At 58.3% G+C, this 27789-nt stretch overlaps 2 protein-coding genes across 3 annotated transcripts; one reads left to right on the top strand and one right to left on the bottom strand.

Annotated features, from left to right (window-relative positions):
• Nucleotides 1–27789, top strand: Kcnj4 (potassium inwardly rectifying channel subfamily J member 4). 2 transcript variants are annotated; one of them, XM_069999531.1, is made up of 2 exons: nucleotides 1–592; nucleotides 25599–27789. In XM_069999531.1, the coding sequence occupies exon 2, from the start codon at nucleotides 25638–25640 to the stop codon at nucleotides 26973–26975; it is 1338 nt and encodes a 445-aa protein (XP_069855632.1). In that variant the 5' UTR covers nucleotides 1–592; nucleotides 25599–25637; the 3' UTR covers nucleotides 26976–27789. The 2 variants fall into 2 exon arrangements, with proteins under 2 accessions (XP_069855632.1, XP_069855631.1); XM_069999530.1 differs by lacking the exon at nucleotides 1–592 and adding an exon at nucleotides 5419–5722.
• On the bottom strand, nucleotides 2502–7210 carry LOC138811894 (basic salivary proline-rich protein 2-like). The gene is made up of 4 exons (XM_069999853.1): nucleotides 7170–7210; nucleotides 5002–6073; nucleotides 2769–2792; nucleotides 2502–2537 (listed from the first exon to the last, which is right to left on the bottom strand). The coding sequence occupies exons 1-4, from the start codon at nucleotides 7208–7210 to the stop codon at nucleotides 2502–2504; spliced, it is 1173 nt and encodes a 390-aa protein (XP_069855954.1).

Genomic DNA, 27789 nt, shown 5'->3' with positions numbered 1-27789 from the left:
CGCGGCCGGCCAAGGGAAGAGGGAACGGCGCGTCCACCCGTCGTCCTTGCCCTGGGAGCCCGAGGGCATCTGGGAGACGCCACGCCCCAGCCCGCCTGTGGCCACAAGGCTTCTGCTACCTGCACCCCGGCTTTGCAGGTGGGGAGGAGGAGGAGGGCTTGGCTGATTCTCAGCCAGCATCACCCGGAGTAGCGGGGCCGGGCCGGGCCCTGCCCTCCGTGACCGCGCCCCCGCCCGCCCCCGCGGCGCAGCCTCCTGGAAGGCGCGCGGGACTGGGCGCCGGCGCCTGCCTCCTGGGCTCTTGATTCCAGCTCTGCTAGTAACTTGCTGTGATCTTGAAGTCCGTCTTCTGTTTGGGACTCAGAGATGGGCCACCCCTTCCCATACCTTACCAAGTGTGTAAAACCATCAATGACTGCAAAAGCAGCGTGTAAACCGTAAAGCACACGTCAAGGACCACCACCGTTGCCTCTCTATTGCCAATCTTGTCCTGGCCCATCACCCCAGCCCCCAAGGGCAAGCCTCGGGACACCCAGCAGCACCGCTAAGCTGGGGCTCAGCACCCTGCATGCCAGAAGTCTCAAGTCTGCAGGTGAGTCCACTCTGCTTACTTCTACCCATGAGATGGAGCCAGGGCAGCACTTCTGAGACCCCAGACTTAGAGGAATCAAGGACGTGCGACACCCCCTCTGCCTGTGGCTAGACTGTAGAAGTTCCTCCACTGAGGACAGGAAGCTCCCAGACCTGGTCCCTGTACAGAGACCATTGGGCAACCCAATGCCCTTTGAATGCCATGTGCCAGGCATGTGTGTTGGAGAGCTGTGTGTATCTGCAAGTGTGTGTGTCCATGTGCTGTGAAGGAACACACACACTGGTGTGTGTGTGTGTCCAAGTGCCTGGCACACATGCCCTGGTGTCTGTGTGTACTTGGGACATGTATTTGAGTTTGTGTATGTAAATGTGTCTATTTAGGGCTGTGTGGAATGTGCGTGCAGGTGTGTATGTTGTGCGTTTATGACATATGTGTTTACCCAGGCATCTATTTATGTCTCTGTTGGTGTGTGTGCAGTATCGATGTGGGCCTGGACTTGTGGGGTCCACGGATGGCTGTAGGTAACTGAGGTGTGTGGGAGTGTGCTGGGGTCCTGTGTGCAGGGGCTTCTCCCCCTTCTCTGCTCACCTGGTGACCTTCTTCTCCCAGCTGAGACCTGGTGAGGTCACAGGCATGCGCAGGTCAGTCCTGTCCCCTCCACAGACCTGTGGCTGCCCAGGTCTTTGGCTTGGGGTGACCACTAGGAGTCAAGGTGGGCGGGTGAACCTGAGGCCAGGGCTCATGTGACACCCCTCCCTGCCTGGCCTCCTCCCCTCCCCACAGCAGGAGCAGCAGCAGGAAAGGTTGGCGGAGGGGGGCTATTTTGGGAGCGTCTCCTTAGCAACAGCTGCCAGGCCGTCTGTGGCGGTTTTTCTATAGGTGCTAAATTATTCCACCCTGGTGACTACTGAGAGCTGGGGGGGTGGGGGGTGGATGGCAGGAGAGACCCCTACTGTCCCCCTTCCCAGGGCATAGCCTGCTGGGATGGGTCCTGCCTGGCTCTTTGGACCCCACATATCCCTTTCTGCACCTCTGGAACTAACTCATCTGGAGCTGCCAACACTCCAGCCCTCTGAGGCAGGCCAGCTGCGTCCCAATTGGCTTTCTTATCCAAGCAGCTGGATAGCTCAGTTTACCTCTTCGGCAGAATGGGCTGGCTGCGTTTTAAGGAACTCTCCAGGAGCCTGTGATGCTGGTATTTCCAGGTGGCCCTTCCAGCTGTCCCACCTGGCCAAGTCCCTCCACCCCGCCCCCACTCTGCCCAGCGCTCTGCAAAGCTCTCAGGGCCCCCAGGGGACCCAGGAAGTGTGAGCAAGCTCTCAGTGTGGACCAGCGAGTGGGATGACTTTTCTCTCTGATCTAGGAGGTGAGCCTGGATGGAGTCCTGGCTCAGACATCTGCTTCCTCCCTGGCTAGCTGTGGGAAGCCCTTCTCCTCTGTGTATCAGTTCAGCGTCTGCCTCTGGGGAGGAGGGTGGCGGCCTCCCAGCTCCAACAGATCGAGACACTGCCTGAGCAGGGGGCTGATGGTGGCAAAACTGTCCTTTGGTCTTCAATCAGGACATCTGCTCCAAGTGGCTCTCATCCTTCCTCCTTTCCATGTAAGGAAAGGGAGGTCTGGAGTGGGGGGGGGGGGCTGCCCCAGGGTATTGAGTGGTGTCAGTCATGGGGGCTTGAACTCTGGGCCTGGGCACTGTCTCTGAGCCACAGCGCCACTTCCGATTTTCTGATGGTTCATTGGAGATAAGAATCTCACAACTTTCCTTGCCTAGGCTCGCTTTGAACCGTGATCCTTAGATCTCAGCCTCCTGAGTAGCTAGGATTACAGGCGTGAGCTGAGCCACCCTTGCCCAGCAAGGACCTCTCTTTCCTGGCAGTATTGAACTGCTTCCTGCCTGTCACTTCCCTTGCTACTGCCGCCCTCTCCTCTTCCCAGTCCAGGCTTCCTGTGGGGCACAGAGGCTGCCCCAGGGATGAGGCCTAGACACAAGGTGACCTCATCCTTGTGGTATTGGGGTGCTGTCCTGCAAGAAGAGATGCTCTGGATAGACACAAAGACATACCTGTGCCTATGTCCCTCCTGCTTTCTCTCTCCTTCCTCTGCACCCAACATTCAAGGAGTAGCCATCAGGCCCAGCCTCTGGCCAGAGAAGAGATGGCAGGTCCCTTCACCTTACCTCCACCCTGTCAGTTGCTGCCCACTAAAAGGTAAAATAGAAAGCCAGAGGCGGGTGGCTTACGCCTATAATCTTAGCTACTCAGGAGGCTGAGATCTGAGGCTTGCAGTTTGAAGCCAGCTCAGGCAGGAAAGTCTGTGAGACTTTTATCTCCAGTCAACCCGCCGAAAGCAAGAAGTGGCTCAAGCAGGTTCCCTGAGTCCCCACATCTGTCCTCACATGAGAATTTGTTTTTGGGTCCAGTCGTGAGGCCTGATCTCTGAGCCTGGGCGCTGTCCCTCAGCTCTTCAGTTCCAGGCTAGCGCTCTACCACTTGAGCCACAGCGCCACTTCTGGCTTTTTTCTTTTTGCTTATGTGGTGCTGAGGAATAGAACCCAGGGCCTCATGCATGCAAGGCAAGCGCTCTACCACTGAGCCACCTTCCCAGCCCTCACATGGAGAATTTGTGCCTGAGGACATCAGTCCTGTGGTGTGCCTGAGGACACAGCACGTAACTGGTGGGCAGGGAAGTGGGGGATGGGAAAATGCCATGCCCTACGGAGACCCTCAGCGCTGAGCCCCAAGAGCCACCATGATACCAAGCACCTACCGTAAGCATCCACCCCACTTGACCTGCTTCCCCCATCTGCAAGGAGCTGGTACGACTCACTTTATTTATTTAATTTTTGGGGGGCCACTCCTGGGGCTTGAACTCAGGGCCTGTGCTCTGTTCCTCAGCCTCTTTGCGGTCAAGTCTAGTGCTCACTTGAGCCACAGTGCTATGTCTGGCTTGCTTTTTCTGTGTATGTAGTACTGAGGAATCGAACCCAGGGCTTCATGCATGCTAAGCAAGCACTCTACCACGAAGCCACATTCCCAGCCCCAACCCGCATTTTATAGGCAAAGAAAGAACTCAAGGACCCGTAGTTTCTGAGTGCTTTTGGAGTCCAAGTGGGATCTGACTTTGAGATTCAGTAAGCAGGGACCATACCTGTGCCCAGCCCAAGGGCACCCAATGCTGTCTGACTGAATGGGTAACGAATGGCTTGTGCCAGGGCATCAGGAAGCCTTCTTGCAGGAGAGAGAGGCACTGAGGCGGGGCCTGGAGCACTGCAGGAAGGCTCTGGGCAAAGAAGGCACTGGGGGCATCTCAGGCAGGGGGAACAGAGTGTGTGAGCAGAGGGAGGTGGGGGCATCTGGTATGTTCTGGAAACTGTGGGAATGGGGGGAGGGGGGCTTGTGTGGGTACACGGTGTGGTGGGGCCAGGGGTCATGCTGAAGATTCAGAGCCAGATACTTTTAGATAGATAGAGCCCACAGAAAGGGAGAGACCTCTAGGGAAGTAGGAGCCTGGAGGGGAGCTCAGCGTCAACTCAATCTTGGGGTGCTGGTCTCCCCCTCTCGGAACCAGAGCCAACCAACAGTGGCCAGACTTGCTGGAAGTTCTTCTGGCTGTCTACCTGCTGTGTTCACTCAGTCTACCAGCCAGGAGAGAGGCATTCTCTCCTCAGAAGGCCAGAGTGTGTGTGTGTGGGGGGGTGTGCAGAATGGACACTGCCACAGCTGTTCACTAGGGACTGTGGGGTTCGGGGGTTTCCCAGGGTGGGGTGCTCAGACCTGACACACAAGCAGTGGGTGGAGACGAGCTCTGTGCTCCCTCATTGTGACAGCTAATAAGGAAGGATAACGGGGCATGGCGGAGAGCAGCCGGTGGAGTCCGGCCACCTCTGCGTGACCTTGGGCCGGCTCTCTCTAACTCAGTCTCCCGGTCTGTGAAATGGGGAGGTGCGGCCTAGGTCGGGCAGGGCGGCGGCCTGGGCCTCCTGGAGTAAGGTGCTTATGCCCCCCCCACTGCAGGCCCTGGGGCGGGGGTCGCGGACCTCCAAGGCGCAGGCTGGGCGCCCCAGGACCCCCAGGCCCACCCGCTCCCCCCACCCCTCCACCATTCCCACAACACCCCCCCACCTGCCCCGGGCACCCGGAAAACCCGGGAGCGGATCTCGGACCGGGCTCTGGGAGGAGCGCTCGGAGTGTGGAGGAAAACCCGGGCCGGATCCCCGCAGGAGCCGGGCCGCCGCCCCCAGCCCCGGCCCCCGCCCCACGCCGCGGGCCCCGCGGGCGCGGGCTGGATGCGGGCGAGGGTGGGCCGAGGAGACCCGGCCCGGCCCGGCCCCGGCGCCGTCCCGGGCTCCCGCGCCGGCTTGCCGACACCCCCCACCCCCCGCCCGGCCTCCGCTGTGGGGCGCGGGTCACGTGTGAGGAGGGGCGAAAGTCTCGCAAAGCGGGCGGCGGGCGGCGAGTTGGGAGTTCTCGCAGCGCCGCGGGCGGCGGGAGCTCGGGCTCCCGGGCGGGCCGGGCCGGGCCGGGGTCCCAGGCAGAAGGGGCGGAGGGGAGGACGGCGAAGGACGGGGCCACGCGCAGGGCACGCGGGGCCGAGGCAGGGGGCGGCGAGGTGGGGAGCGAGCCGCAGCCCCGGGGAGGAGGCGGCGGCGGAGGACGGGCCGCGCCGCTGCGATCCTGGGAGCGCGGGAGCGAAGCGGGGCGCGGGGCCGGCGGCGGCGCTGACCCCGGCCGGCCAGGGCGGGAGGCGACCCCGGGCCCCGAGCGCAGCGGAGCGCGGGGCGCGGGCGGCGCGCGAGCATCGCGGGAGACGGCGGGGCGGGGGGCGGCGGGGCGCCCCGGGGGCCCCCGAGCCCCGCGCTCTGAGCCCGGCCCCGGCCCGGCGGCGATGCTGACGCCCAGGCGGCGCCCAGGGCGCGGCGCGGGGCGGCGCTGAAAGTTGGACGGGGAGCGAGCGGCGCGGGACGGCGGCGGGGACCCCCCCCCCGACCCTGACACCTGCGCCCCGGCCGACCGGCAGCCGACGAGCGGGCGCGCAGGGCGGCCGGCCGAGACGACGCCCGCGGGACCGCGCCGGTGATGTAGCGCCGCTTCCACCTCGCGGACACCCGCTCCCCGGACCCTCGTCCCCGCGGTAAGCCCGGAGCTCGCCCTCGGGCGCCGTCCGTCCGTCTGTCCGTCCGTCCGTCTGTCCCGCCACGCGGTGTCTGTGCGTCCTGGCGCCTGGCCCGCTCCCCCAGGTCCGGACCCGGGTCCTGGCTGCCCCGAGCGCGTTTGGCGCGGTCCCGTGACTCCCGCCGGGCTGGCGCGCGCGGGCCGGGCCGCCCTCGGGCCGGCCTCCGTCTGTCCGGGCCTCCACTGGAGGGCTTGGGTCTGGGCTTCAGCCCGCCGGAGGGAGGCGGGAGGAAGAGGCTGTCGACCTCCTGCCCCGGCCTTGACCCTGTCGCCTTGCCCACCACCCCGCTGCCCGGGCGGCGCGGGGTGACTGGGGGCGGGGGTGGGCTGGGGTCTCTCCCACCTCGTCGCCCTGGTGTTTTACCAACATCCCACCTCTGTGTTGAGTTTCTACTTTGTACCAGACCTTAGGGTGAGTGGGCCGCGGGTGGGGTAAATGCAACCTTCACAACCGGGGAAACTGAGGCTGGGGAGAGAGGAAGACTTCCTCCCAGGGACCAAGTGGATGAGCCCCAGAGAACTTCCCCTGACACCTGCAGAATGTCCCACACCCACGCGGGCCCAGGGCCGGCAGGACGGGGAGAGGACACAGGACACGTAGTAGAAGCACGGGAGCTAGGCTGGCAGGGCACGGGTCTGTCCGGCGCCAGCAGCGGGTTGTAGAAAGGAGGGGGCAAAGCAGGGGAGACGGAGTGTCACACATGCACCCCTCCCCCAGTCCAGGCCCATGACCTCCAAGGCTTTGGGGAGCAGCGGCCCTGCGTGGCTCTCTGGTGAGGAGAACAAATGGAGGGAAAGGACGATTGGGGCGTAAGGGACAGGGCTGCTGGCCACTGAGCTTCGCCCTATCCACTTGGAGCCTGGAGGTTCGAGTCTAGAACATTCCACTCCATCCTCCATTGGAAGGAGGGACTCTTTCTGGCGTTTCCCACACTGGGCATCCAGCATCATAGATGCTCCATCCACACTCTCAGAAATAAGCTCAAGCTTGCTGAGACACTAGAACCCCCGGCGGGTCCTGCTCCCCGCCTGAGCCTCAACTCCACACCTGTGGAATGTGCGTGTCACCCCCTGCCCCTCCCCACTTCAGCACAGCCCCCCTCCCCAGGCTAGGGAAAGTGCTGGCAGGGGGGAGGGGGGAGTGTAACTAGTGGCCCCAGGGGTGCAGAGTAAAGGGAAGGAATCTAGCTGGAAATCAGACTGACTTGAGATAAGACTGTCCAGGGGTCACCAGGGGGACCCCAAGCTTGGGAGCTAAGCTCTGTGACTCCCTGCATCACCCTTGAAAAGAAATCTCTCCCTTTGAGGTGACAGGCCAGACAGAAGTGGCCGTGGGTTTCTGCTGGGGTGACCTTGGGCAGCTGACTTGACTTCCCTGAGCCTCAGTTTGGGCTGGTGGCCCCCACCAGGGCCGAGCGGCTGTGTCAGGGCCCTGGGGTTCGGACATGGTGGGTTTTTAGCCGGCATGTGGTTTCTGAGCAGGATGAAGTGGCTCTAGAAGCCTCAGGAAGGTTCCTTCCGGAGCTTGGCATCAGAGGGAACGGGAACGGGAGGAGGAATGGGGTAGGCTTGCAGGGCGGGCTGGTTCTTAATGTGGATCTGGGGGAGGCGGGGGTGAGGGCTAGGGGGGGTGTGAGGAGGAGGGGCCCCGCTGCGGGGACCACTGAGTCACGAGGACATGGGAGCAACATGACAACCGGCAGCCTGGTAACCAGGAAACTAGCGACGGTGGGAACGGAGCTGGAGCAGTGTGTTGGGGTTGGGGAGGGGAGGGGCAAGGCTGGCGGCGGCAAGCTTGGAGGGTCCCGGGGAGCAGCCGGGGTGATCTTGCACGGGGAGGGGCTGGGCCAGGTAGGCTGAGGAAGAGTAGGGGACCCCCGAGTGGAGGGAAGCCAGGCACCCTGCGGTCTGCGGGCAGGGGGCTTCTCCTGCAACCCCCTCAAGTCTCCTGCCTTCTCCTCCCTATCTCCACTTTTCATGCCTCTCCCCCTAGGATGCCAAATTTGGCTCACGCAATCTGTCGTCTCTCTTCTGAGATTGGCACCAGGACGAAAGCCGAGCGCATTACATCACCACCGCTCCCCTACACCAGGGACAGGAGGGGAAGGGACCAAGGCCGGCTGCGGCCTGGACGTGGAGGAGGCCCCCAACTTTCTTGTCTGTCCTCTGTCTGCTCTTCCAACCTAAGTCGTAGTTGGGGGGGGCTGCGTTCTGAGAGCTGACATGCAAGATTTAGGGACAGGACCTTCACCCCAATCCCAGGCAGATTTCAGGACCAGGACTGGGAAGTCTGCTTCTCACTGTCCCCTGGCTAGATGAGCCCTGGAAAGTTCATTACCCCGATTTGTTACTGGCTCGCCATGTGACCTTGGACAGGTGCCTCCACCCTCCCTCATGCAGCATCCACAGCTGTCTAGAGAACAGCTGGACACTCCAGGTCCGGGTGGCTCTCCTGAATCCAGGTGCTCTGCTTTCGTTCTCGTGGCCAAGAGTGAACCCTACACTTGAAATGGTGCCCGGTGACCTTGAGCCGGCCGCCTCCATCTCCTTACCTGCGGCGATGGAGCTATCAAGTCAACCTCCAAGGGACTAGACGTGAGGAGGGGCACGGAGAGGAGAGGAGGGCCTGGCCTGAAGATGGGGATCCTAGGGCTCCCAGCATGGTGGCCAATGGTTTTATTCAGACAGAAGCTGGGAGCTCACCTCACTGGCCTGATGCTGTCATCAGAGAGGGTAGTGGCTCTGGGGTGGCAGCGGTGGCTTTGGGATGCAGACAGACAGGAAAAGCCCTCTAACCCCAGGGGACGCCAGGGCTCAGCAAGAAAGCTCTGGGAACTCAGCTCTGACTGATCTCCTTCCCTTAGCATCCAGGGCAGGGACTCATTCCCTCTTGGGTCTATTTGAGGGATTCTTTTCAGGCTCCTTTGAAAGTCTGTCACAGGTAGGGACGCAGGCTGGACTTGGAATTAAGCTGGAAGATTCTGGTTCATTCTAGATTACCAGCGCTGGAGGTGAGGAGAGAGAGAGAGAGTAGGTGTAGATGGTGAAGGAGGTAGTGAGCTCCTCCTTCTAAGGTCTTCTCAAATAGAAGTAAGCATGCTGCCTGGTGACTTTTGCTTAATGGGTGAGAGCAAAAGACATCTCTACCTCCAAAATCCCAGGGAGACGCTGGGAGGTGGTACCACCACTACCCACTTCCAGACAGGAGTCGATCTGCCTCACTAAGTCCCAGGTGAGGCACCTCATTTCAGCCCCAACCACAGTACACTGTAGATCGAACAGCCCCATGTTAGAGATGGGGAAGCCACAGCCCAGAGTCGATGTTGTTCGCCCAAGGTCACACAGCAAGGAAGGGTAGAAAAGCCTAGGCTTGAGTTTAGACTGTTGCTGGGGCTTCCCTGGGAAAAGAGTGGGCGATATTCCTCTCCTGGACTGGGACTTGGCAGGAGATGGTCTCATCACCCCCACAATGTGACACCCCCTTCGGGGACCCTCTGAGACAGATCCACTCACGAACCAAAGGGAGAGCTCATTGTATGAATGAGACTCAGATCAGAGCCAGAACGACCTGTCCAAGGGTGTCTGCCGGGCTGCCTGTCTCCCTGGGACTTTGGGCTGATAGTGGCCTGAGCTGATGGCTCCAGAGAGGAGAGCCGGGCACAGGAGCAGGGTGAGGCCCAGCAGATCCCACCTCTGTCCTTGGTGCCAGCTCCTGGGACCACCCACAGACTTCAGAGTCACGTGGCCTGGTGAAGTGTGCGGGGGGGGGGGGGGGGGGGGGGGAAGGAGGGAGAGGAAGCCAAGTATAGGTCCAACCTGGCAAGAAGAGGTCGGAGACAGTGGCCTGTGTGTGTGTGTGTGTGTGTGTGTGTGTGTGTGTGAGAGAGAGAGAGAGAGAGAGAGAGAGAGAGAGCTTCCATCCACCAACCTCTGATTAGTCCACCCATCCGTGGGACAAAGAATCTGAACGCATGAGAACGCTCACTTTCCATGAAGTAGCTGCCTTTGCACTGTCCTGTGGAAATGCTCCTGCCAGCCTCACGAGGGTCCCAGGCCGTGGCAAGGGACAGTCAGGGGCTCTGAGGCTGGGCATCACCTTCAGGCAGCCTCAGCCCTCTCCTGGGGGGGGGGCTGGGGGGGGATCTCCAGGCTCAGCCCTTCTTCTCCTTTTCCTTTTTATTTTTCTCCTGCTCCCTCTTCTCCGAGCTACGTGGGCTGATCGCTGCTTAAACTTTTAATTCAGATGGTAATTGAAATAATAATATGGGCTGAGGCCTGTGTGACGCTGCAGCTGGCGGAGCTTGGCTATGAATAGCGCTTGAGTCACACACGCGCGCTCCCCCAGGCGGGCGCTCGCGCACGCGCTGGCGGTGTGGTGGGTGGGGTGCGGCACGGGGGCAGGGGGCTGGGAGCTCAGTCCCGCTGGCTGCGATCCCTGACCCCTACTCCATGCGGCCTAGCCAAGTGCTGACCTTGTGGTCTCCCATCTGGTCCCTTGATGAGCTTAGAAGACTTTGGGTATGGCCCCACATACTCTCAGAGAGAGAAACTGAGGCTCAGCAAGAGGGAGTGGCTGCTAGACAGGTGGAAAGTATCTGGGACCACATTTGAACGGGACGCTTTTGCCTGGTTCTAGGCCAGGACACTCCGGCCAGGGAAATTAGTACAGGAGAAAGGGATACTGGGGTTTGACCCTTGACCCCAGCCCTCACCCCTCTTGCTGCCACAGCCTCCCCCTGACACGCACGAGGACACATCCGTACACACGAGGGCTGCTCTGGCTGACTGCAACATTGCAATGACTGCCTGGCATCTGGGCGACCAAGGGTCTTTCTTGGGGACATGTCTGCAGGAGTGAGCCGGACCCTGTGCCAGACCAGCCTGGTGCATGTGAATTCACAGGAGTCCCCCCCCCCCACTTTTCAGATGAGAAAAGGGAGGCGCGGTGAGAAGCAAGAGTTGACCTTCCATGTAGGCGTAGCTCTTGCTTTTGGTGCTACCCATGTGCCCTCTCCCAGCCGTCCCGAGACCTCCGTTGGCCTCCTGAGGAAGGGAGTGCCCCCCCTCCCTGCCTGCCTCCCGCCCTATCCCCTCTTTCCTTGCAACAATTTGCCTGCTCCCTTGGCTACCTGGCCAGTTCTGGGCCAGCCCTGGGGACCTCAGTGCAAACACTGGCCTCGCGGGGACACACGAGGTGGCCCTGTCAAGGGTAGGGCCCTAGGAGGGACCAGAAAAGTTGGTCCTCTGCCTTCCACCCCAGCGGGAGCTGTGCGGAGGGAGGCAGCGTTGTCATGGCGACCTGCCACTGAGAGCGTGGGTCTAGACCTGCCTGCCCAGGGGGGCCAACGGGGACAGAGGGCACTGGGTGAGGGGGTGCAGTGGGCCGGGGAGCTCACTCCAGCTTTACCCCGCCACCCCCAGCAGCCCCAGTCTTCACCTATGTCTGGCTTCCCATCTGCACCTCTCCTGGGAGACAAAGGTGCCAGGAGGGCCCTGCAGTTCACAGCGAAGGGGGCAGAGCTGGGGCTGGACCTGAAGTCCCCGGAGTTGTGACACCTTCCCCCTCACCATCTCAGATGTCTCCAGTATCTTTGGGGTACAGAGGAGGCAATAGTCTGTATCCCCAGATTGTAGAAGTGGAGGGACACCCATGGCCCCGCCCCTTCTGACCCTGCATGACCTTGGCAGGGGCCCTGTCCCTCTGTCTGTCAAGCAGGGCCCACCTGTGGAAGGGTGAGGACTAGGCCCGGCTTTTCCTCGCCCCGCCCCGCCCAGGGGTCCCGCAGAAGAGAGAGGAGGGACATCTAGGGGAGCTGGTCCCCACTTCTGGATGGAACATTCATCATCACCTTGAGGGGAGGGCAGAATTAGCACCGGGCCTGTCTGTCTGGCCTCTGTGTCCCTTGTGGAGGGGCAGATGGGATGGGTGTAATTGAAGGGCCCCAGGGCACAGGGTGGGCACAGATAGAAGATGGGGGGTCTCCCCACCCCCGCCCCAGGCATCGCCTTTGGACACCTTGTCTCTGGTGGCCAGGGCTCTGTACCCTGCTTCACAGCTCTGCTTCCCAGACCTGCTTGGTGGGGAGTCAGGGCATGGAGCTCACAGTCGGGCACCAGGCCACACAGCTGCAGCTCCCAAGGCCGCCTGACCCCGGAAGAGCCTCCCACTGGCTTGGTTCCAGCCTGCCCCCCACCCCCACCCCAGATAGGGGGCAGTGGCTGGGCAGCAGAGAGGAGAGAGGATCAGGTCATAGGATAACATGGAGGCAGAGATAGTCAGCCAAGGACAGGGGGACAAACCCCAGTACCGGACTTCACAGCAGAGCTGAAATCAAGTGGCTGCTGAGAAGGGTGAGCTGGCCGGGCGCTGGTGGCTCACGCCTGTAATCCTAGCTACTCAGGAGGCTGAGATCTGAGGATCTCGGTTCAAAGCCAGCCCGGGCAGGAGAGATCGTGAGACTCCTATCTCCAATAAACCACCAGAAAACCGGAAGTGGCGCTGTAGCTCAAGTGGTAGAGCGCTCACCTTGAGCTGAAGAGCTGAGGGACAGCGCCCAGGCCCAGAGTTCAAGCCCCACAACCGACAAAAAAAAAAAAAAAAAAAAGAGAAGGGTGAGCTGCTGAGCAGGGGGGGCACTGCAGGGGCGGGAAACCTGCGGGGCTCCGGGCTGCACACCTCTAGCTCAGGATCGGACCCAGGACCCAGTGCGCCTCTCTCTCGTCTAGGCTATCACAGAGGTCATTCGGGCCGCGGGGTTGAGCAGCTCTGCCTCCCAGTGCCCCTGCTCTCCAGCAGTGTCCTCCTGACTGGGCCTCCCAGAGCCTATGGTGTTACTTGCACTTGTATTTATTTGTTGGCTTTTATTTTTGTGCCGCTCCTGGGGCTTGAACTCTGGGCCTCAAGCTCACCTTGAACTTTGTCACTGAAGGCTGATGCTCTACCACTTGAGTCACACTTCCACTCTGACTTTTTGCTGGTTCATTGGAGAAAAGAGTTTTAAAGATTCGTCTTTCTCGGTGGGGCTGGTGTCCAGCCGTGATCCTCAGATCTCAGCCTCCTCAGGAGCTGGGATTATAGGCATGCGCCACCGGCACCATTCCCATGGCAGCACTGGCTCTCCTCTTTCTCCAGTTAGCGCCTCAGCACCTTGCTGGACAGGATTTTCAGAGTCACACACCCACAGGGGCTGGCCTGCTAGTGGAGCTGTGGATCTGATGTAGTGAGTTGGCCAGTCCTGGGGCTTGAACTCAGGGCCTGGGCACGGTCCCTGCCTGAGCTTCTTTTGCTCAAGGTTAGCACTCTCCCACTTGAGCCACAGTGCCACTCCTAGCTTTTTCTGTTTATATAGAACTGAGGAATCGAACCCAGGGCCTCATGCATACAAGGCAGGCACTCTACCACTGAGCCACCTTCCCAGCCACCCTCCTTTTTTTTTTTTTTTTTGTTGGTCGTGGGGCCTGAACTCGGTCTGGGCGCTGTCCCTGAGCTCTTCCACTCAAGGCGAGGGCTCTACCACTTGAGCCACAGTGCCACTTCCGGCTTTTTCTGCTTATGTGGTGCTGAGGAATTGAACCCAGGGGCTCATGCATGCAAGGCAAGCACTCTACCACTGAGCCACCTTCCCAGCCCACTACTTATTATTTATTTTTTTTAACTGTCTTTTCTTTTTTGGTACTGGGGATCGAACCCAGGACGTTGCACTTGCTAGGCAAGCGCTTTGCCACTGAGCTACATCCCAGCCCTTTTGTGTTTTTTAAACTGTATTTTTTTGACTTTTTTGTTTTTTTGGTCGGTCGTGGGGCTTGAACTCTGGGCCTGGGCGCTGTCCCTCAGCTCTTCAGCTCAAGGTGAGCGTTCTACCACTTGAGCTACAGCGCCACTTCCGGTTTTCTGGTGGTTTATTGGAGATACGAGTCTCAGGGTCTCTCCTGCCCGGGCTGGCTTTGAACCGCGATCCTCAGATCTCAGCCTCCTGAGTAGCTAGGATTACAGGCGTGAGCTACCAGCGCCCGGCTTCTACTTATTTTTTTTAATGAAATAATGAAAAAACAATTTCAAGACTATATGTGCAGGGCGAGAGTCAATCACATTTTGCTTGATCTTGTTTCTATGGCACTCTAGTATTACATTCTAGTATCCAGTAGCAGTTTGCTCACTCTAGGCCCTCCTTACCGAGCTGGAAAGCCTCTTCCCCTGTGGTCCAGAAGCGGCTCTGGGAGCAGCTCAGATGCACCGCCAGTGTCTTTCCTCCTGAAAGTTCAGTTCATAAAAATCTGAGATCCAAGAACTCCAGGCAACTACTGCTCAGCCCCAAAGCAGCCTCCTCTTCCACACTCCAGACCCCTAATAATCCATCCTGCTTGGGCTACATACACGCCTACTCTGTCCAGCCCCCGCGGCTTCTGTTCTCTGCTGTCCACACATCCTCCTCAGATCTTCTCTATACCCCTAGCTGTGCCGACTCTCGGCTCATGTCCCGGCCCAGGATCTGGCACCCATCTCGGCCAAGCAGGCCTGTGTCTTATAGCTTTTCTGTGGTACATAGTAGGTGCTCAATAAACACTCAAGAACTCACCAGTGTATGTTCTGGGTTCTAGTTCTGAGCTGGGTTGGACAAACATCAAGCAGGTGCCATGCCAGCACTGGGGGATGGATGGATGGATGGATGGATGGATGGATGGATGGATGGATGGATGGATGAGGGGTGGCTGGAGTGGGAGAGGCCCTGTCTTGAGAACCAGCAGAGAGATGTTCAAGCTTGCAATAAGCTCCCAGCACTTCGCCAGCACGTTGCAGGCATTCTGAGTGATTGTCAGTTGGCTGTAGCTGTGCAGGAGTGTTGGCGGACCCAAGGCCAGACATTCCCACCATCCTTCCTGATGCCCCCTCCCCCCTAGGCCCTGCCCCTCATCCCTGGAGCCTCTCCAGGAGCCCAGAACCTTGGGGCTAGGCTGTGTGTCCTTTCACTCCATCCCAGTGTACCCAGGAGGAAGCCAGCGTCCCCACCCCCACCCCCGCTGCCCCTCTGCTCAAGGCCACCATGCTGCCTCCAGTGGCCCAAAGGTCTCTGCTCTGAGCCGCCTCTGCTGAGAGGTGCTCCCTGATTACTGCAACAAAAATAGCTTCTCCTTGGTCACCGTCTGTGACATCGCCCTGCACAGGCCCTTCACAGAAATTATGACAGCTGACAGCGTGCCGTGTCCTTGTCCCATGTCACATGTGCGCCTGAGCCCAGGGCACTGCACTTGAAGACGTAGCAAATGCGATCCGTCAGCTCCGAGAGGCCGCAGAGCAGGCGAGGACGGGCACAGAGAGCAGGGGGCCTCTCAAAGCAGACAGCCTTTAACCCAAGACCCCAGTAATCACCAGCCACTGGTGGCTCACGCCTGCGATCCCAACCACTCAGGAGGCTGAGATCTGAGGATCCTAGTTCAAAGTCAGCCAGGACAGTCCTTGGGACTCTTATTTCCAGTTGACCACCACAAAGCCAGAAGTAGAGTTGAAACTCAAGTGGTTGAATGCCAGCCTTGAGCCAAAAAGCAGGAACAGTGCCCAGGGCCTGAGTTCAAGCCTTAGTGTGTGTGTGTGTGTGTGTGTGCGCGCGATAGGGAGGTGTGTCTTGGGGCCTTGCAGAAGGAACTGTCAGTGCAGATGTCCAGAAGTAGGAATAAACTTGGGGTGTTGAAGGCACAGGAAGAAAGGCCATGTCCTTTATTATGGGTGGGGAGGGAGCAGGTGGGGGTGGGGGGCTGGGCAGAGAGGGCAAGACCCCACTAGGAATGGGGCTCCCACACTGAGGGCTGTGAGCGCCCTGTCTGAGGATGGAGTTGGGGGGAATAATGGGCGATTGGAGTGTGGTGAACACTGTGTGCAATTCCTCACCAAGCCATTGCTAAGTGTCCTGTGTTTGAGGATCAGCTGTCCCAGGCGTGGAGTCTGAGCAGCATGGGTCCAAGGCTGAGATCTCTCTCTCTCTCTCTCTCTCTCTCTCTCTCTCTCTCTCTCTCTCTCTCTCTCTCTCTCTCTCTCTCTCTCTCTCTCTCTCTCTCTCTCTCTCTCTCTCTCTCAGCCACCCGTGCAGGGCTCTGGATGCAGGGTGGCGGCCCCTGGCAGGGTGCTGTAGTCAGGTGTGGCATTTTAAGCCACAGGATTGGATGAGGTTTCAGGAGGATGGGGGTGGGTGGGTGGAGCTGAGCCTGGGCTGGGCATGGTGTGAGCCCCTGAACAGGGCAGGGGGTGAGCCGGGAGGAAGGCGGGGCAGACACACCGGAGAAGTGCTCCAGGGACTTCTGGCTCCTAGCCCTCGCTGCTGAGGACTTTGTAAACACTGTGACCCTTCTCTCAAACACACACACACACACACACACACACACGTGTACACACTAATTTAAAAACTTTTCATGGCTATTTTCGCCCTCCATAGGTAACACATTCATATGGTTCTAAAATTAAAAAAAGACACCAACGAGAAAACAGTGCGAATTTTTCCTCCCACCCCATCCCCAGCCACCTGCTTCCCTCGCTGGCAGCCGGCAATGTCACCCGCTTCCCGGGTCTCCATCCAGAGACGAGCAGATATGTGTAGCTATAAATTCATTCTCTCTCCTTTTTTTACACAAGCGGCAGCTACTCTACGCGGCGCCGTTCATGGCGGTGGCCTTCTCCACTTAAAAATACATCCCCAGACCCACACGGTCCCGAAAGAGCTCCCTCCTCGTCTTTTATGGCTGCTGCGTGTGTGCCGTGCTGCCGTTCATTAGCCCGTGTGCCTTTGGGCTGCTTCCAAGCCGCGCTGCAGCCGGCCAGGCTGCCTGACTTCCCACGAGCAAGCGCCACCGACCAGCTGGAGTCTGGGGACCAGGCAGGCGCTGCCCCCACCCCACCCCAGTGACCTCTGCAGAGAGCCCTGGAGGGAATGGGGGTCCTCACCCTCAGCTCCTGGGGGTGGGGGTGCTGTTTACTGAGCTCTAAGGACCAGATCCTCCCTGGCTCCCCCTTTCCCGTCCCTCCCCGTCTCACGCAAGGCTGGCGCTCTCCCACTCGAGCCACAGCTCCACTTCTGGCTTTTTGGTGTGTTTTAATTAGAAGATGCTCATGGATTTGTCTGCCTGAGCTAGCTTTGAACCTCGACCCTCAGATCTCAGTCTTCTCTGAGTCGCCAAGATTACAGGCGTGAGCCACGGCACCTGCCTTGTTGTACTTCTTGTTTCTGCTTGTCTTCAAGATTTCATATGCGAGTTTAAAAGACCAAACCAAGCAAAACCCGGCAACCTGCTCCCCGCCCCCCAGGCTGAGAGCAAGGGCCCAGCCCTGCACCTCCTGTCTCTGGGCCGCCATCCCGAGCACCACACCCTCCTGCCCACTGCACCACTGCAGCCAGCTCTTCTGTACGTTCTCAACACACCAGACTTCTTCTAGAATGTTCTACACATCATTTTTTTTTTCACAAGGACACCCAGGGTTCCTCATTCCCACACAGCTCTCAGCTTACCTTTGAGTCTCCTTGTCTTCTGCCACACAGAGTTTTTCTTTCTCTGGATTTCAAACTACCTTTGTGTGCCAGAGTGTCAGCTGCCCCCGTAGACCTGGGTGAGTTCCAGGCCACATCGGACCCCAGTGTAGTCAATACCATGGCCTGAGTGGCTGATGGGGAGAAACGGGGGGGGATGGAGAGAAGGAGGTGATGGGGAAGAGCAAAGCCCTGCCCGAGTCCCTGACCTGTCTGGTGACTGCTGTTCGTTCTCTTTCCCCAGCGAGGCTGTGTTTATCAAGCAGAAGCAGGCGATGGGACAGGGTCTTCCTGTCCTGCAGGGGGCTCTGGTGCCAACTGCTCAGGTGCTGCCACTTAAGAGCTGTGTGGCTTCAAGTAACTTGCTGAATCTCTCTGAGCCCCGGTTAGATTTCTAAAATAGGCCCGGTAACAATACCTTTCTGTGAGGTCACTGAGAGGATCGATCCATCACAGCGTAAAGCACTCAGAAGCGCCCTGGCCCAGAGTAAATGGGGACATCAGGGCTCGGCTACGGGGCCTTGAGTTCTGCAATGTCACGTGGTGGGCCGGTGGGGGAGGGGCTGGGTGTGCAGTGCGATTTCAGGGTCCGGAGGAAGGGGTGGGGAGAAGAGCGGCGGCCCTTCATCCTGCCCTTCACCCTGCACCTTGGCGCCATCACCCTCCCCCTGCAGCCTGGGACCACGGTGCAGGTAGGCGTGGCTGTGGTCCTGCAAACGAGCCTGTCACCGCCGCCTAGCGCTTCTGTGGCCGGCCGGGGCTCTTGGGGGGGCCGGAGTGTGGTCCTTGAGACTCGGGAGGAAATGGGGAGCAGGACCATTCAGCTTGGGGTAACTCCAATCATGTCTTCACCTCTTTAGGCATGCGCTCTCATTTATTCTGTTTGCAGTGGGTCTTATGCAGGGAGCGCGGTAGTTTGACCTGTTGGTGAGGTGTGCAGGGACCAGAGAGGTTAAGTCACCAGCCTAAGGTCACACAGAGAAAATGTGTATAGAGACTTCAGAGTTAAAGCTGAGGTTCATGGACTGGAGGGAGCTGTGTCCCAGGGTCTGCGGGGCAGGACAGGCTCCTCAGAGGACCAGGGACCAGTGGGGACAATGTCCTCTGTGGCTAGTTGTAGCCTTAGCTCCTCTTTTAAAGTAGTGTGTGTGTGTGTGCGTGTGCACACGTGTGTGTGCGCGCGTGCGTGTGCATACTAGTACTGGGACTTGAACTCAGAGCTTGGGCACTGTCCCTTAGCTTTGGCACTCAGGGCTAGCGCTCTACTTCCATAGCTCCACTTCCCGCTTTTTGGTGGTTAATTTAGAGATAAGAATCTCAGATAATTTCTTGCACGGGCTGGCTTTGAACCTTTATCCTCAGATCTCAGCCTCCTGAGTACCTAGGATTACAGGTATGAGCCACTGCATCTAGCTCTTTTTTTTTTTTTTTTTTTTGTCCATCCTGGGGCTTGAACTCAGGACCTGGGCACTGTCCCTGAACTATTTTTCTCAAGGCTAGGGCTCTCACTTTGAACTACAGCCTCACTTCTGGCTTTCTGGTGGTTCATTGGAGATAAGAGTCTCTTAGACTTTCAGACTGCCTGGGGCTGGCTTCAAACTGTGATCCTCAGATCTCAGCCTCCTGAGGAGCTAGGATGACAGGTGTGAGCCACCAGCGCCCTTCTTTAATTTTTGAAGTTCAGCTGCTTGGAGCCCTGAGTCCTTTCCCTTCCTTCAGAGGTCCCAGGGATTAGGGAGGAGGGGGCCTCTGCCCCGTTAGAGGAATCCAGGCCAAAAGCCACAGGGCTGGAATGCGGAGCAGTGCAGAGCTTTTCCTTCAGAAAGGGGCAGTGGTGTGAATTCCTGCCACTTGCCCCAGGGAAATCCTCCCATCTGTCCCTCTCCTCAGCCCTCACTGCAGGCTGAAGCTGGGGGGCTGGGAGGAGGAGTCTGTCAGACAAAACTCCTCCCCCACCTGCTTCGTAGGCGCCATGACAGGTTCCACCTCTCTTACCCTCCCCCCTCCCCTCCTCCCCCCTCCCCCGCCACCCACCAGAACACCTTCATGGTGGAGCCAGGCCTGGGATTTCCCAGCTCTCAATCCAGTGTCCTTTAGTCAGTGTTTCCATGATCTCTGTTGACATGTCACGTGGAGTTTTGTGTGGAGACCCTGCTGACCCATCCCGCCACCCTGAGCATCTCTGCACTGATGAGGTCTCCTCGTCCTATGGTGGCCTGGTGGGGTCAGTACTGACATCGCCATTTCCATGTGCAGGCAGGAAAACCAAGGCTCAAAGCTGAGGTGCTCCAGCCCAGGTCAAGAGCCAGGCCTGCCACCTCAAGTCCGCGCACATAACCGCACAAAGTCGTGTGGGGAGCCCAAGGCAGGAGCAAGAACCGAAGACTGCAGGGCCCGAGAGGGATGAGCAGGACCTAAGAGGAGCCAGGCTAGACCGTGAGCCAGGAATCTGGAGCCAGCTAGACCTGAGTGCAAATCCTGCTCTGTCACGTCTCTCCTATCCACCTTCCCGATGCTTGTCACCCCAGTGTTGCAGCTACCATCCCTTCGCTGAGCAAGAGAAGTGAGAACCTTCTCATGGTGTGTCTGGTGCTTAGTACTTGTTAAATAAACAGATGTGTGGCCATGCTTTATGAGTGGACAGGCGGGGTGCAGCGTGGACTCTGTATACCCTGTGAGTTCCTTCTGTGGACAGGCTTCCGAGACAGGGGCGGGGCTGAGCTGTGCGGCCTCTCCTTGTCCCACCAATTGCAAACCTCCGAGGCTGGTGGTGGGTGAATCAGACAGGCTGCGCTGGTGCTGGCTTCCCCAGCTCCGTCCTCGGGTACTGGCTGAGTTCAGAAGGGCTGGGCTGCTGCTGGAGTGGGCAGGCCAGGTGAGCAGCACACACCACCTCCTCACCACCCAGCTCAGCCATGCTTTTGACCTCTGTTTCCAACTGTCCAGTGAGGTCTGGACTAGAGGCTCCCAGGTTTCTCATGTTCACAGCTTAAGAAAAGTTAAAAGAAAGAAGAAAAAAAAAAGGCCAGCGCTGGTGGCTCCGGCCTGTCATCCTAGCTACTCAGGAGGCTGAGATCTGAGGATCTCGGTTCAAAGCCAGCCCAGGCAGAAAAGTCTGTGAGACTCTTATCTCCAATATACCACAAGAAAATGAACTGGTGCTGTGGCTCAAGTGGTAGAGCACTTGCCTTGAGCTGAAGAGTTGAGGGACAGCGCCCAGGCCCACAGTTCAAGCCCCACAACAAAGAAGGAGAAGGAGAAGGAGGAGGAGGAGGAGGAGGAGGAGGAGGAGAGAAGGTTGCTGGTGTAGCATGATCATTTATTCACATTAAGAAGCTGGTGGCTCATACCTGTAATCCTAGCTACTCAGGGGGGCTGAGACCAGAGGATCGAGGTTCAAAGCCGGCCTAGGTGGAAAAGTCTGTGAAACTTTTTTTTTTTTGCCAGTCCTGGGGCTTGAACTCTGAGCCTGGCCACTGTCCCTGAGAGTTTTGCTCAAGGCTAACACTCTACCACTTGAATCACAGCGCCACTTCCAGCTTTTTCTGTTTATGTGGTGCTTCATGCAGGCTAAGCAAACACTCTACCACTGAGCCAGCTTCCCAACCCTTAAATATTTCTTAAAGCCCATTGTGTTTAAGGGCGGATGGATCTAAATTAAGGCTGAATGTCCCTTCCTGCCCCTGAGGCCTGTGTACCATCTCCAGGAAGCCCTGGCCACATTCCAGTGGTGGTCACAAGGAAACTACCCTGAGCTGGCTGGGTGAGGTGCCGTGTGCTCAGTCTGTGCACAGCCGGGTGGGGGCGGGGAAGACCTCACATGCCGCCATGGGTGACAGAGAGGACCCCTCTGGGGATCTGGCTTTTCTCCTGGGCATGGTAATGCACCAGGGCATGCTGGGAGCTCTACAACCCCACCCCAGACCGGGCCTAGCACAGGAAGAAATGGCGATGGGACCTGGAGGGGAGGCACAGGGTGAAGGGGTTACCGGTGCCCAGGGGCCGCATTGCACTATGGGATGGGAACAGCAGGACTGACGCTGGCCCTGGGCTTGCTCAGTGGGAGCCATGCCTGGGGCTGGGAGAGAGAGGTGTGGCAGCCACGCTCATGGGGGCACCCGTTCTTCAGTCCCTCACCCCAGGCCCCCACAGCCTGGGAAGCCCCCCCCCCCGGGCCAGGAACGGGTCCCCTGAGCAAAGAACTGAAGGTCTCCCACACCTGGGTTTGGGGGGGACGGTCCCCCTCTCCTGCGTTCAGGACACTCATCAAAAGCCAGGGCTGCCATGCCCTGTCCACTCTCCCTCTCGTGAGGATGGTGCTCCAGGCTGGGCCCGATGGGCTGCAGCGCGTGCTCCCTCTTAGCCCCCCGCCCTTCCAGGGAGGATGTGGATGGATGTGTGAACAGATCTGGCCAGGGCAGGCCAGCCCAGCCTCACTCTGTGAACCTCAGCGGATCTTCTCCATCCCTAGACGTGCATGGTGTCAGTGCCCCGTTCCTCTGGCTGACTGTGTGTCTGGGGTGCTGAGGGAGGAATTGGAGGCCACAGTAGAGGAGGATGTGGAAGGCAGGCCTCTCCAAAAAACGCTGGATTTTGACCAGAAACAGCACCTCCAGTCTCTCACAAACAGCCCTCTGGAGTCCAGCTTCTGGGACTCCAGGGCAGATGACAGAGTTTGGGACCCCAGCTAAAGCTAGGAGCTCTGAGGACCAGAACAAGGCCCGTTTTTCTTTTTGGTACCAGTCCTGGAGCTTGAACTCAGGGTCTAGGCACTGTCCCTGAGCTGCTTCTGCTCAAGACTAGCACACTACCACTTGAGCCACAGCACCACTTCTAGCCTTGAGCGTTGCTAACTGCAGATAATCTCACAGACTTTCCTGCCCAGTCTGGCTTTGAAGCATGATGCTCAGGTCTCATGGCTTTGAATTGCGATCGTCAGCTCTCAGCCTCTTGAACAGCTAGGATTACAGGCATGGCCACCAGAGCCATTTTTCTACAGGGAACCAAATGTCTGGGTCTGGATAAGGAAATGGACCCAGAGCAGTCAGTGCCTTGCCCAAGTCACACAGCATTATCTGGGACGTCAGCTTAGAATTGGGGGACCCAGAGAGCCCTTTGGCGGGGCCGAGCTGGGAGAAGAAATGGGGGGTTGGAGGGGCGACTGTGGGGGAGGCAGGGGGAGGGCCGGGAGAGGGAATATCTCTGGGGAAGAGGCAGGCTGGAAGCTGTTGATCTCTAAATTATAGCATTGGCGAGCACCGGTTGCTGCGGCAACGGAGTTGTCCTGAACCAGGGAAGTGTATAAACATTACCACAGATGCACAATTAGATCAGGAAGAAGAATAGAACAGAAAATAGAAACTTCCAGCCTTATATAATTCGGGGCCAAAATGTTATCAGGGACTCAGGCCAGGTCCTGGCCCTGCCTCTACTGCGGGGCCCCAAACTCTCTGCCCCAGGACCTTGGTAGCAATGAAGGACCGGAGACAGGATCGGCCCTCTGGGTGCCTCATCCGTGAGTCTGCACCCGTGGGTGACTGACACAACTTAGCAAGGCTGACAGCCAGGCCTGCCTCTCACCAGCTCCCGGGAAGTGGGGAGGGGAAGCAGGCGGAGGGCAGCTGCTTTTTATCTTCTTAGGTCTTGTGAGGTAGAAACTCTGTGTGTGTGTGTGTGTGTGTGTGTGTGTGTGTGTGTGTGTGTGTGTGTGTGTGTGTGTGTGTGTGTGTGTGTGTGTGTGTGTGTCCCTGAGTTTTTATGCTCTGTGTGTGTGTGTGTGTGTGTGTATGTGTATCCCTGAGTTTTTGTGCTCTATCATTTTGAGCCATAGCTCCATTTCCAGCTTTTTGGTAATTGGAGATAAGAGGCTCATGGGCTGGGTGCCAGTGGCTCACGCCTATAATTCTGGCTACTAAGGAGGCTGAAATCTGAGAATTGAGGTTCAAAGCCAGTCCAGGCAGGAAAGTCTGTGAGACTCTTTATCTCCAAGAAACCACGTAGAAAACCAGAAGTGGTAGAGCGCTTGCCTTGAGCTAAAGAGCTGAGGGACAGCACTCAGGCCCAGAGTTCAAGCTCCACAACCAACCCCCCCCCCAATAAAAAGAGCCTCATGGACTTTCTTGCCCAGGCTGGCTTTGAACCTGTGATCCCATATTTCAGCTTCCTGAGTAGCTAGGATTACAGGTATGATCCACAATGCCTGGCTAAGATAGAAATTTTTTATCTCACTTTGCAGGAGAGGAAACTGAGGCTCAGAAGTGACCTAGCTAACTCTGCCTCTCCTAATTCCAGTCTTTGTACCAGGAGCTCATCGAAGTTGACACCTTTTCCTCCTCCCTTCAGTTTGGACCAGTGACTTCCCAGCTGTGTAGTCTTGGGAAGGCCACTCTCCCTCTCTGAGCCTCCTGTGGATAGTGGTACCTAAACAGAGACAAAGTTTCAGCTTCCCCTCCCTCTGTCCTGACCAGCATACCGAGTTCTTCCCAACCCTTGCTCTCAACAAGTTTGGGGACAGGACAGGAATCTGGGGCTCAGTGGCTCAGAGCAACCCTGGCAAAGAAGAATCTAAGAGTTGAGCTCAGACTAGGAGGTAGCTGTGGGACCCAGCAATGTCCCTGGGACTCCCCTCCTGTTCCTGCCTGTGTGGTCGCCATTAGCCAGGGGGCTACCAAGCACCAACATGCTAGTGCAAATGAACATGCTAGTGCAAATGAACTGAAACTTAAGTTTATATTATTATTATTATTATTATTATTATTATTTTGTTGTTGTGGTTGTTGCTGATCCTGGGGCTTGAACTCAAGTCTAGGTGCTCTCCCTGAGCCTTTTGTGTTCAAGGTTAGTGTTCTACCACTTGTGCTACTTTTTTTTTTTTTTTGTCGGTCGTGGGGCTTGAACTCTGGGCCTGGGCACTGTCCCTCAGCTCTTCAGCTCAAGGCAAGCGCTCTACCACTTGAGCTACAGTGCCACTTCCGGTTTTCTAGTGGTTTATTGGAGATAGGAGTCTCACGGTCTCTCCTGCCCGGGCTGGCTTTGAACCGCGATCCTCAGATCTCAGCCTCCTGAGTAGCTAGGATTACAGGCGTGAGCCACCAGCACCCAGCTTTGTGCTACTTTTTTGGGGGGGAAGGGGAGTAGTTTATTGGAGATAAGAATCTCCCAGGGTTTTTTCTGCACAGGCTGGCTTCAAACCAGATTCCTCAGATCTCAGCCTCCTGAGTACTGAGTACTGGCATGAGCCAGTGGCACCCAGCTAAATTTGGTTTAATTTTTTTTTTTTTTTGGGTCCGGTCGTGGGGCCTGAACTCTGGGCCTGGGCGCTGTCCCTCAGCTCTTCAGCTCAAGGTTAGCGCTCTACCACTTGAGCCACAGTGCCACTTCCGGCTTTTTTTTCTTTTTGCTTATGTGGTGCTGAGGAATCGAACCCAGGGCCTCGAGCATGCAAGGCAAGCGCTCTACCACTGAGCCACCTTCCCAGCCCCAATTTGGTTTAATTTTAATCAACTATAAAAAGCCACAGGGAAGCTGGGTGCTGGTGGGTCACATCTATAATCCCAGCTACTCAGGAGGCTGAGATCTGAGGATTGCAGTTTGAAGCCAGCCTGAGCAGGAAGGTCAGTGAGACTCTTTATCTCCAATGAACTACCCAAAAAGCTGTAAGTGGAGCTGTGGTTCAATTGGTAGAACACCAGGCTTGAGCTTTTAAAAAATACTGAGGGACCTGGGCGCCGATGGCCTAGCTACTCAGGAGGCTGAGATCTGAGGATCATGGTTCAAAGCCAGCCGGGGCAGGAAAAGTCTGTGAGACTCTTATCTCCAATGAACCACTAGAAAACGGGAAGTGGTGCTGTGGCTCCAGTGGCAGAGCACTTGCCTTGAGCTGAAGAGCTGAGGGACAGCGCCCAGGCCCCGAGTTCAAGCCCCACAACCAAAACAAAACAAACCAAGGGACAACACCTAGGCCTTGAGTTCAAGCGCCAGGATGGCCACAGGGTGGCTACTGAATTGGACATCACAGGAGAATGTGCAGATTGTGAGATGCCCAGAAGTGTAGAGGCTAACCCAGGGACCTGAGTGGTGCCAGCATTCCAGGCAAACAAGACGTAGGGTGGAGGTAGAGTCAAGATGGGGGTCAGGAATGTTCCAGAAGAGCAACCAAGCTTGAGGGATGGGAACTAGGAGCAGGATCCTGGTGGCCTTAAGCTTCCTAGTGGCCAGGGCTGGGCCAGCCCTGGGGACATCGGCCTGGCCTTACTCTTGGCAGGAGCACAGGAAGTCGGGGTCCGGTGCCATCCCAGCCCCTCACCTGTCCACTCTGTCCCGCAGGCCCTGCATCTTCCCAGGTGACCACGCCGGCCTCAGGACATGCCCGGGCACAGCCGCAACGGGCAGGCCCACGTGCCCCGGCGGAAACGCCGCAACCGCTTCGTCAAGAAGAACGGCCAATGCAACGTGTACTTCGCCAACCTGAGCAACAAGTCCCAGCGCTACATGGCGGACATCTTCACCACGTGCGTGGACACGCGCTGGCGGTACATGCTCATGATCTTCTCCGCAGCCTTCCTCATCTCCTGGCTCTTCTTTGGCCTCCTCTTCTGGTGCATCGCCTTCTTCCACGGTGACCTGGAGGCCAGCCCCGCGGTGTCCGCCACCGCTGGGGGCTCCTCGGGCAGTGGCGCAGCAGGCCCGGTCCCCAAGCCTTGCATCATGCACGTGAACGGCTTCCTGGGCGCCTTCCTGTTCTCCGTGGAGACGCAGACCACCATCGGCTACGGGTTCCGGTGCGTGACGGAGGAGTGTCCGCTGGCCGTCATCGCCGTGGTGGTCCAGTCCATCGTGGGCTGCGTCATCGACTCCTTCATGATCGGCACCATCATGGCCAAGATGGCCCGGCCCAAGAAGCGGGCGCAGACACTGCTGTTCAGCCACCACGCGGTGATCTCGGTGCGTGATGGCAAACTCTGCCTCATGTGGCGCGTGGGGAACCTGCGCAAAAGCCACATCGTGGAGGCCCACGTGCGGGCCCAGCTCATCAAGCCCTACATGACCCAGGAGGGGGAGTACCTGCCGCTGGACCAGCGGGACCTCAATGTGGGCTACGACATCGGCCTGGACCGCATCTTCCTAGTGTCGCCCATCATCATCGTCCACGAGATCGACGAGGACAGTCCCCTCTACGGCATGGGCAAGGAGGAGCTGGAGTCGGAAGACTTCGAGATCGTGGTCATCCTGGAGGGTATGGTGGAAGCCACCGCCATGACCACCCAGGCCCGCAGCTCCTACCTGGCCAGCGAGATCCTGTGGGGCCACCGCTTCGAGCCTGTGGTCTTTGAGGAGAAGAGCCACTACAAGGTAGACTATTCACGCTTCCATAAGACCTACGAGGTGGCGGGCACGCCTTGCTGTTCGGCACGGGAGCTGCAGGAGAGCAAGATCACCGTGCTGCCCGCGCCGCCGCCGCCGCCCAGTGCCTTCTGCTACGAGAACGAGCTGGCCCTCATGAGCCAGGAGGAAGAGGAGATGGAGGAGGAGGCGGCGGCCGCAGCGGCAGCCGTGGCTGCAGGCCTGGGCCTGGAGGCAGGCTCCAAGGAGGAGGCGGGCATCATCCGAATGCTGGAGTTTGGCAGCCACCTAGATCTGGATCGCATGCAAGCCACCCTCCCGCTGGACAACATCTCCTACCGCAGGGAGTCTGCCATCTGACCTCCAGGCCTCCTCCTCCTCCTTTCCCGCCAGAGCCTCTGCCCCTGTGGGATGCCAGGACTTCTCTCCCACACTCACCTTCTAGAGGAAGGTGGGAGGGGGCCTCAAAGACGAGGGGGGGGACTCATTCCTGTTAAGACTACAGAGCCCAGGGCTGAGGAGGACTCAGGTTCGCCAGCCCTTCCTCCTGGTAGTTCTGGGCCCCCAGGCCTTCCTCCCTCTCCCCACTGACCCTTCAAGGACACGGCCCCTCTGCTCTCATAACCTTGGGGACAGTGGCTGGACTGCTGGGGGGGGTGGCTATCATGGGGTTCTGGGTGGGCAGGGTGGGCCTGGGGGAGGGACGGGCGCGTTCCTTTTTTGCATGACTGTGGTCTGTGCTCATGACTTCCTTTTGTACATAGCTATGAACGGAGCGAGATGGAGACACCAAGTCCACCTCTGCCATTTTGACTTGTAGGACAAGGAGATGGCGTCCTCTCTGTGTCCTTCCTGCCCCCTCTCCCCCCAGGCCCAGCCCTGACCTGACCCAGCTGGCTGGCCTTCTGGCGCTCGCAGCCAGCCATCTTGGTTTCCGAATGGTGCTGGGTTTGGGAGCAGAGGTGGGACCCAAAGAGGCAGGGCGAGGGCCGCCCCTCCCTCTCCTTGTGGCCCCTTTAGTCCTCCAGGATGATAAGGAGTTTGTAACTCTCTATTTTTAATAAAGGATGTGGTCCGGGATGGGTAGGCTGGTGGCGATGGAGAGAGTGCACGTGTGAGCGTGTCCGTGTGTGGGCTCCTTTCTGGGATGCTGATCCCCTCACGGTCACCCTGA

Source organism: Dipodomys merriami, unplaced genomic scaffold (assembly GCF_024711535.1).
Source record: "Dipodomys merriami isolate MVZ:Mamm:240054 unplaced genomic scaffold, mDipMer1.0.p SCAF_55, whole genome shotgun sequence".
NCBI classification, from domain to species: Eukaryota; Metazoa; Chordata; class Mammalia; order Rodentia; family Heteromyidae; genus Dipodomys; species Dipodomys merriami.
Note: the sequence above shows the minus strand (reverse complement) of the source record. Positions and strands in the feature narration are given on the sequence as shown.